The 10,202-nt window shown below is 44.5% G+C and overlaps 2 protein-coding genes across 2 annotated transcripts; both read right to left on the bottom strand.

The window, feature by feature from the left end:
* Nucleotides 1-271: 271 nt before the first annotated feature.
* LOC119295205 (chlorophyll a-b binding protein CP26, chloroplastic-like) lies at nt 272-1,931 on the bottom strand. Its single transcript, XM_037573564.1, has 6 exons — nt 1,645-1,931; nt 1,449-1,533; nt 1,270-1,320; nt 1,026-1,146; nt 796-930; nt 272-712 (listed from the first exon to the last, which is right to left on the bottom strand). The coding sequence occupies exons 1-6, from the start codon at nt 1,850-1,852 to the stop codon at nt 452-454; spliced, it is 861 nt and encodes a 286-aa protein (XP_037429461.1). The 5' UTR covers nt 1,853-1,931; the 3' UTR covers nt 272-451.
* Nucleotides 1,932-2,271: 340 nt separating this feature from the next.
* Nucleotides 2,272-9,218, bottom strand: LOC119295204 (protein TRIGALACTOSYLDIACYLGLYCEROL 5, chloroplastic-like). The gene is made up of 3 exons (XM_037573563.1): nt 9,032-9,218; nt 7,262-7,433; nt 2,272-2,646 (listed from the first exon to the last, which is right to left on the bottom strand). The coding sequence occupies exons 1-3, from the start codon at nt 9,174-9,176 to the stop codon at nt 2,556-2,558; spliced, it is 408 nt and encodes a 135-aa protein (XP_037429460.1). The 5' UTR covers nt 9,177-9,218; the 3' UTR covers nt 2,272-2,555.
* Between the last annotated feature and the right edge of the window lie 984 nt (nt 9,219-10,202).

Raw genomic sequence — 10,202 nt, 5'->3', positions numbered from 1 at the left:
GATTTTACTACATGTGAAGAACATATCCTAGAATCTGTAAGATTTTGGTATAATTCCAGCACTTCAAATTCGGCAATAATATATTTGTAATCTATGCATATAATATAATGTAATCAATAACAGGTTTACTATCTATATGCAAGAACTTTTTTTTTGCGGAAAGTCAATATATGCAAGGACTTAATAACCAATCAAGTTTCAAAAAGAGTCAATCTGGTTTTTAACGATGATGAAAACCATTTCAGAAATTACTCAAGTAGCAGTGGTCCGATACTCCCATCAGAAATCAGAACGGTCATGTTTCTTCTGCCCCTTGATAATTTACACGTACGGCACATTCGTACTCTCATACTTTTCCCCGGTAAAATTCACACAGCACATGATGCTGCATCGCGCGCATGCAGCTGATCATCAACAGCCGACGGCGGCGGACGGGCAATTAACGGCCAGCTCACAGGCTGGGCACCCTCTCGGCGGCGCCGGAGATGACGGTGAGCAGGTTGTTGCCGAAGGGGTCGCTGAGGTGCGCGCACAGGTTCTCGAAGGGGCCCTCGCCGGTGACGTAGGCCTGGATGAAGAACCCCAGCATGGAGAACATGGCCAGCCGCCCGTTCTTGATCTCCTTCACCTTGAGCAGCGCCGCCTGGTCCGGGTCGGTGGCGAGGCCGAGCGGGTCGAATGGGCCACCTGGGTGGAGCTTGTCATCAAATTCCTGCCGGAGAAGTTGACGAAACCGTTGGTCAGTACAAGGACGCCTAGCTGCGGCAACGAATATCTATGTTTCAGGATACTGACCAGTCCGTTGGTGATCCTGTAGTACTCGGCGCCTCCGACGAGGACGACCTCGGCGACGACGGCGAGGATCAGGTTGATGGGGATGCTGTTGCCGAAGTAGTTGAGGGTGTTGCCGTCGAGGAGAAGGGCGCCGGTCTGCAGGATGTTGTTTATGGCACCGTGAGTTCAAACTTCCAAAGTTCTGAATCTGAAGCCGTGAAAACTGACGACCAGCATTCAGCAATTACTACCTTGAACCAAACGGCCTCGGGGCCGCAGTTTGCGCCGAACTTGTTGAGCGCCTCGGGGATGATGAATCCGGCGGCGCCGAGCATGGCCCACCTGGCATGGATGAGCTCAAAGGCCTGGTACCTGCAGAATTGAAAGAATACCAGGACAACATTGCTTAGTCGAGATAATATGTTCTGAAATTTGATAGAATACACTTCACAGATTAGTCTATACTTGCAAAATGCAGATTACTACTGTACTTACTTGGCGAAGTCCTCTGGCTTCTTGCCCAGACCAAAAGGATCATAGCCGTAGCTGCAAGTCCAAAGGGAGAGCAAGCAATTAGTTCAGATGCATATCACTTATGCTTACATACATGAGCATTTCAGTCATGTGAGAACTTGTGAAGTATGCTGCTAAATGGAGGGAGGCCTATGACTTACTCTCCGGGAACCTCTCCGTTGAGGTACTCCGGCACCTCCGACCGGTCAAGGAGACCGTTGGGCAAGTAGATCCTCCTGTCAGGGCCTGAAACAAATAGAAGACAGAGTTAGATACATACTTATATTCAGAACTGAACAAGTTACCTGAAAAGAGTGTAATCTCAGCTGCGAGCCCCCCAGATTTCTCTGTACTCACCGTACCACTTGGCGAGCTCGTCGTCGATGCCTACGCTCGAGGTGGCAACGGGTGCGGGCTTCGGCTTCGGGGCGGGCTTCTTCTTGAAGCGATCAAAGAGGGAGACGATCTTCTGTGCGCCAGCAGTTGGTGCCGCTGTGGCATACCTGGAGGATCCGGCGAAGTTGAGCCGGGTGCCGAGCATCTTCGTCGGAGCGAGCGCCGCCATTGCCTCAGCCCAAAGTTGAGAGAGAAGGGGCGTGCTCAGCTCAGCAAGAAGGGAGGATGTGATGGGTGGTTGTGGAGGGAAATGTGGTGTAGTTTAAATGGATGGAAATGAGGATTGGAGGATGTTGTGGGCCCATGAAGGATAGGCCGAGGGGGCTGTGATTGGCTCAGTATTCAGGAGGGCTATCTGTTGCTTGGGCCTGATTGGGCGGGCTGTGCTGACTTGGCAGATGAGGGTGCTGATGTGGCACCATTAGGGCCGCTTGTTATCTCGTTTATCAGGAGCCATGAGATACCAATTGGTCCAAACATAACAGATAGGGACAGATATCCAATGAGAGATGGAGAGAACCAAGACAAGAGTTCCAGACCACACACACCCCCAGAGATCCATCACAATTTGACAGCACCAAATCAGGCTCAAGTTTTAACAGATGAGATGAGCAAAACCAGTAACAGAACATAACCCGACATGTACAACGATCATAAGAAGCATCCATCGGTTCAAACTTTCTTTCTTAACTACCACAATGTTCAACATTTTGAGAATTTCAAACAAGCCCTATAGCATAATGTCAGAGCCCTACTTGAATACAAACCTACTTACAAATGTTCAAAATGGGATATTAATGTGACACAGTAGTCTCTATCCAACTAATCACCATCTAAGATAGCAAATAGCAGCAGCCATCTGGGGGTGCAGCTCAGTGCCATTTTTCAATCTGTTTTGAAGTTGCGGTGGCAAGCTTTTTGGTGTTTACAACCAACTCGTCAAATAAACCGGCAATGGTGTCCCTGGAATAGAGAAGAGGAGGAAAGGGTGAGCAACCATGGAACAATACACATTCTTTTGCATGCAAATCGAAGTTATCTTCTGGGTGTGGCAAATGCCATAAGGTAGCAACTTGACGAATCTCAGCCATGAGAAACAAAGATAGGGTGAGATAATACTTAATTTCCTTCTCATCACAAACAGAGAACTTGCACAGATCTTCAAGATTTCAAAATAAACATCAAATCAAATTATGTTCTATTTTATACTACAATTTTCAGAAAAAGAATATTGGCATATTACTGCAGTAAAACACAGCCCGCCCAATGGCGAAGGAGGTGGAGGATACCGGCTTCAAGCTGTGGTACACGGGGACGGCTGCAAACAGAAATGGCGTAGGCATCTTGATCAACAAGAGCCTCAAGTATGGAGTGGTAGACGTCAGGAGACGTGGGGACCGGATTATCCTGGTCAAGCTGGTAGCTGAGGACTTGGTTCTCAATGTTATCAGCGCATATGCCCCGCAAGTAGGCCACAATGAGAACACCAAGAGGGAGTTCTGGGAAGGCTTGGAAGACATGGTTAGGAGTGTACCGATTGGTGAGAAGCTCTTCATAGGAGGAGACCTCAATGGCCACGTGGGTACATCTAACACAGGTTTTGAAGGGGCGCATGGGGGCTTTGGCTATGGCATCAGGAATCAAGAAGGAGAAGATGTCTTAAGCTTTGCTCTAGCCTACAACATGATTGTAGCTAACACCCTCTTTAGAAAGAGAGAATCACATCTGGTGACTTTTAGTAGTGGCCAACACTCTAGCCAGATTGATTTCATCCTCTCGAGAAGAGAAGATAGGCGTGCGTGCCTAGACTGTAAGGTGATACCTGGGGAGAGTGTTGTATCCCAGCATAAGCTGGTGGTTGCTGACTTCCGCTTTCGGATTCGTGTCCAGCGGGATAAGCGTGCCAAGGTCGCTAGAACGAAGTGGTGGAAGCTCAAGGGGGAGGTAGCTCAGGTGTTCAAGGAGAGGGTATTTAAGGAGGGCCCTTGGGAGGAAGGAGGGGATGCGGACAATGTGTGGATGAAGATGGCGACTTGCATTCGTAAGGTGGCCTCGGAGGAGTTTGGAGTGTCCAGGGGAAGGAGAAGCGAAGATAAGGATACCTGGTGGTGGAATGATGATGTCCAGAAGGCGCTTAAAGAGAAGAAAGATTGCTTCAGACGCCTATACCTGGATAGGAGTGCAGACAACATAGAGAAGTACAAGATGGCGAAGAAGGCCGCAAAGCGAGCTGTTGGTGAAGCAAGGGGTCGGGCATATGAGGACCTCTACCAACGGTTAGGCACGAAGGAAGGTGAAAGGGACATCTATAAGATGGCTAAGATCCGGGAGAGGAGGACGAGGGATATTGGCCAAGTCAAATGCATCAAGGACGGAGCAGGCCAACTCTTAGTGAAGGACGAAGAGATTAAGCATAGATGGCGGGAGTACTTCGACAAGCTGTTCAATGGGGAGAATGAGAGTTCTACCATTGAACTGAATGACTCCTTTGATGAGACCAGCATGCGTTTTGTGCGGCGCATCCAGGAGTCTGAGGTGAAGGAGGCTTTAAAAAGGATGAAAGGAGGCAAGGCGATGGGCCCTAATTGTATCCCCATTGAGGTGTGGAAAGGTCTCGGGGACATAGCGATAGTATGGCTAACCAAGCTTTTCAACCTCATTTTTCGGGCAAACAAGATGCCAGAAGAATGGAGACGGAGTATATTAGTACCAATCTTCAAGAACAAGGGGGATGTTCAGAGTTGTACTAATTACCGTGGAATTAAGCTGATGAGCCATACAATGAAGCTATGGGAGAGAGTCATTGAGCACCGCTTAAGAAGAATGACAAGCGTGACCAAAAATCAGTTCGGTTTCATGCCTGGGAGGTCGACCATGGAAGCCATTTTCTTGGTACGACAACTTATGGAGAGATATAGGGAGCATAAGAAGGACTTGCATATGGTGTTCATTGACTTGGAGAAGGCCTATGATAAGATACCGCGGAATGTCATGTGGTGGGCCTTGGAGAAACACAAAGTCCCAGCAAAGTACATTACCCTCATCAAGGACATGTACAATAATGTTGTGACAAGTGTTCGAACAAGTGATGTCGACACCGATGACTTCCCGATTAAGATAGGACTGCATCAGGGGTCAGCTTTGAGCCCTTATCTTTTTGCATTGGTGATGGATGAGGTCACAAGGGGTATACAAGGAGATATCCCATGGTGTATGCTCTTTGCGGATGATGTGGTGCTAGTTGACGATAGTCGGACGGGGGTAAATAGGAAGTTAGAGTTATGGAGACAAACCTTGGAATCGAAAGGGTTTAGGCCTAGTAGAACTAAAACCGAGTACATGATGTGCGGTTTCAGTACTACTAGCTGTGAGGAGGAGGAGGTTAGCCTTGATGGCCAGGTGGTACCTCGGAAGGACACCTTTCGGTATTTGGGGTCAATGTTGCAGGAGGATGGGGGTATTGATGAAGATGTGAACCATCGAATCAAAGCCGGATGGATGAAGTGGCGCCAAGCTTCTGGCATTCTCTGTGACAAGAGAGTGCCACAAAAGCTAAAAGGCAAGTTCTACAAGACGGCGGTTCGACCCGCAATGTTGTATGGCGCGGAGTGTTGGCCGACTAAAAGGCGACATGTTCAACAGTTAGGTGTGGCGGAGATGCGTATGTTGAGATGGATGTGTGGCCACACGAGGAAGGATCGAGTCCGGAATGATGATATACGAGATAGAGTTGGGGTAGCACCAATTGAGGAGAAGCTTGTCCAACATCGTTTGAGATGGTTTGGGCATATTCAGCGCAGGCCTCCAGAAGCTCCAGTGCATAGCGGACGGCTAAAGCGTGCGGAGAATGTCAAGAGAGGGCGGGGTCGACCGATTTTGACATGGGAGGAGTCCGTTAAGAGAGACCTGAAGGATTGGAGTATCAACAAAGAGCTAGCTATGGACAGGGGTGCGTGGAAGCTTGCTATCCATGTGCCAGAGCCATGAGTTGGTTGCGAGATCTTATGGGTTTCACCTCTAGCCTACCCCAACTTGTTTGGGACTAAAGGCTTTGTTGTTGTTGTTGTTGTTGTTTACTGCAGTAAAACACATGCGCATTAACTGAGAGAGGAATGAGTAGTGTTGGGACCTCAACTTGATTTTTAACCATGACAAAACAAAACTGATTAAATTATGTCTAATGCGACAAAAAATGCAGTTTTTGTTGCACATAAAACAAAATCTCAAACAATTAGTGCTGAAGTAGCTCAAATTCTGAAATTAATACTAACAAATCTGTTTTCTGTAACATTCTACCAGGTCTATTTATTCGAAACCCTCATGCTATCAGAAAGAGTAATAGCAGAGTGTGATATTGTAGTTTATGTCAGGAGTCAGGAATGAGATGCTATTTTTGTTTGTTTTTGTGGGCATAGTTACATTATGCGTACACGAGATACTTGGATGTCACTTCAAATATCCCACTGTTGCACCTGTTACCATCCTGATAGAGAATGAGATTGTGAAGAGTCTGTACTAGTCCTCTAAAAGCTCGTGGGTTTAGGCTTCAGGGATTAGGTTGTGTGATTAGATTCCTCCAGGCAATTTACACCGTTTCGGATTTTCAGGACCGTTTCAACAAGACAGGACGCAATCATTAGGTTAGTATTAGTTCACATAGAAATGCCATTTTACAATGTTCAGTGAGGAACACAAAAAAATTGGTGTGGTTTTCCATGGTTTGCACTTATCGCTAAATATTTCCACTTCATTTTAGGCGTTCAAGTCATCAAGTGTTGCATGCCTATAATATGTGTATTGTTTATGAGTCTGGACGAAACAAGTAGAGCTAATAGAGGGGTGTTCAAAAATGGTCTCAGTTCAACCAGTCATTAGTGAACCATCGCATATAAATTTTCGAAATGGCACCACTGCTGACATCACATGGAAAGAAGGAAAATGAACTATGGCTTCACAGCCGGTTTTGGACGGGTTGGGATCAACCCGTACTTGAACACCCCTACGTGCTAAGATGTTACGGTACAATAACATAACTTATAAGGTCATATTGTAATGCCAAATGTGGGCAAGGATGGAGCTTAAGTTAAAATAGATTTGGCTCTGGCATGGAATTGACCACTCTGTTCATTTTCTTCCTTTTGCCTTTCACACTGCAATACTGAATAAAGCTCTTGTTCAGGGTTATTCCAGTCAAACTGCCATAACTATTATGCGTGGTACTGCTTGAAGATATCTTTTCATTTCAAAGCATAAGCAAGCTTCTTTAAGGTTCTTTCTCCAATCTCATTTGGTAAGCTACGTATTTTAAAAGTTCAGACAATATCAATAAAAAAGCACAAGTCAATTTTCTCTTGTCTTTTATCAACTACTGGGAGTGTTTGTTTCAAGCCAGTTGATAATAATTCCACTTTACCCTCCAGATTGCTGTTCTTCCAAATTCACTTACATGACCAGCTGTAACTAGAGTAAAAACTTCAAAGATTATAGATATTACAAGGTTAGGCAACAAGGCATAGCACGTATAGAAATGTCTGTTGCACAAATCACTCTAAATATTTCATGCCCACACAGTACTTACTTAGGCAGATTTGGAGTTTCCTGGAACATTTTACCAACGTTTGAATGTCTTTTCTTTTCATCATGAGCAATTCCTTTGCCCAAGCCATAACCAAAACCAAATCCTATACCGCAGCCAGCTCCAACTCCGAAGCCTAAAGTGAGTCCAGGAAATCCATAACCTAATCCTGCACCTACATTATTCATGAAAAAATAAAATTATACAGAGTTCATTAAAAAATTAGACAAACAGTAGGGGAGGGAGGAGATTCCAATGAATCAATGAACTGTATATAATAGATGGATTAGCTTTGGAAAAAAAGAGCTCAACATTTTTACGACATTACAAAACTTGTCGGTATGCCATCTTAAAATTATTCAATGCAAGGAAATAAATATGCAAGCATTCTTCTAACTTATATTTCTGATACTCCCTCCGTTTCTAAATATAAGTCTTTTTAAATATTTCAATATAAACTACATACGGATGCATGTAGACAAATTTTAGAGTGTAAATTCACTCATTTTGCTCTGTATGTAGTCCATATTGAAATCTCTAAAAAGACTCATATTTAGGAACGGAGGGAGTAGCAAACTACAAGGGAGCAAAAGAATAGATCTCACCATGTGATATACCATTCAATGATCACACTTTTAACAACTACTCCCTCCGTAAAGAAATATAAGAGTGTTTCGATCACTACTTTAGTGATCTAAACGCTCTTATATTTCTTTATAGAGGGAGTACACATAACTTTCAGAATTTATAAATTTCATACAAGAAATATACCAAATTGAGTATGGCATACCTAGCAGAATTACTGAAGTGTTATTCAGTAATAGCTAACCACTTGAATAGATCAATATTCTTGCTTGCGTCGTCATGCTTACTTCTTTACACACTACATCTACAATTATCTAAAGTAACAAAGTAAGAAAAGTTAAAAGTTTTGGTTGCTCAAAATTTTAAAATGGGCCCCAAGTGTTGAATAATACACTTTGAACAGCACTTATAATACATGCCTTAACATTTACAGAAAATAAAACTACAATAATTTTCATACCATCGATCCTGCCTTAATGATATTTTAGCTATGTATGCATTGGTGTCCCTTGTGATGATGTGAATGTCTTGGATGACAAATCTTAAATTCTCAGAGTTCAAGTGGCCAGCATGCTATTCAGTCTACACTGTATTTGTCAGAAAGTTTAATGATACAGGCAAGTGGACTATCTGGGCGCAGTAATTAGGATAAACCTTGGCTAAACCGTTGGAAGCCAAATTGTCATACATCCAAGGCCAATGTTGTTATACCACTTGACAAGCCATAAGTATCTAAAATTACAGCCGATGCATTAAAACAAAATTATCCCAATCTGTGTAAACATCCCCATTAAGAAATTTGTGTCATATGCCTATATATATATATGCCTCCCTAATGAGGCTGCTCTAACCAGATGAGTCCGAGAGCAAACCCTAGCACTGCTCTATTAAACCCCATCCTGGCTAACTTCAAAACGAATTATAATCTGAACAGAACTACTAGCAATTAGCAATATTTTTGAACCGTGGAGGACAGGAGCATCTGAACCTGGCAATAACCATCCAATCAACCAACGAGACAGAAAGCAGGGCACGGGAAGCATATGGCGCTCAAGTAGCACAACCCGCCGAATCAATCAGCCCGTCAAGAGCGCAGGGTAACGCGGAAACAAGGAGCAGGAGAAAGGAGCACAAAACGAAGGTTGGACTGTACAGGAAGGGGGAGGAGGAGGAGGAGGAGGGTTTTACCGCCGAAGAAGCCGACTCCGGCGCCGGCGCCGCAGCCGATGCCGAGCCCGAAGGCGGGGCCGATCTTGCCGAGCTCCCTTGAGGTGACCTCCGGCAGCCTCCAGAGGAGCCCCTTCTCACCCCCGCTTCTCTTCGCCGCCCCCATCGCCTTCCCCTCTCTGCTCTCCTCTCTCTCCCTGACCCGGTCGTGTAAGATTTTTTTCCCCCTTCCTGTCGCGTTTGTTCGTGTTGAACTGAAAGGGGTCGGGGACCCAGGGTTTGATCAGAGATGACCCGTTGGGGACTCTTGTGTGACCTTTTTTTTACGAAACACTTTCAATCGATTTTCTTTTTCTTTTTTAATCAAAAGAGGGGTCCTTCGATTTTATTAACGAAACCATCAAAAGCACATCATATACTTCCTCCGTCCGAAAGAGTTTGTCTCTCAAATGAATGTATCCAGCACAAGCTTGGGACAAGTTTTTTTCGACGAAGAGAGCATCACAAATCTAGGCTAGAACATACTTAATCTACCAGAAGCTAGATAAGTGCAAAGGTTTAGACGACATAACAGAACATAATCCACACACGACGGGGGCGCAACCTGCGAATTGAAAGCAATAAACAAAGTCTAGACGAAAGCAGCAGACGCATTAGACATAAAACGCTGAAGAAGGTAAGATACATAGGTAGCTCACATCCATCATCGCCACGATAGATGAAGGAAATATCACCTATCTTTTTTTTTCAGTTTTCCAATCTTTGCACTCCTGGTCTCCAGCCCTGCGACGCGTGATAGATTTCATTTGCCACCCGCTTGATTATTTTCCCCTAGCATCAGTAGCTTTGCTCTGGGTTCTTTATCTGCAAAATAAATCAGTAAACTATCCGGTTGTATAAGCTGGGATAGGCCTTCTTTAGAGGTTTGGAACCTACCCACCAATCTTTCCAAAACTTAGTGTGCCTCCCATCACCCAACCGCTTCTTAATATGTTGATAATAAAGATTTTTAAACTGCAGGAGGCTGCCCCAAAACTGAGAATCTTCTGTTTTTTTTCTAATGCCAGAAATGCATTTGCCACTCACATATTTGTTAAGTAATATATCAATCCAGATTCCTTCGTCAATTTCAAGTTACCAAAACCATTTAGCTAGCAAAGCTTTATTCATAAGATCTGGATTTAAGATCCCT

This window comes from Triticum dicoccoides, chromosome 4B, assembly GCF_002162155.2.
Source record: "Triticum dicoccoides isolate Atlit2015 ecotype Zavitan chromosome 4B, WEW_v2.0, whole genome shotgun sequence".
NCBI lineage: Eukaryota > Viridiplantae > Streptophyta > Magnoliopsida > Poales > Poaceae > Triticum > Triticum dicoccoides.
Note: the sequence above shows the minus strand (reverse complement) of the source record. Positions and strands in the feature narration are given on the sequence as shown.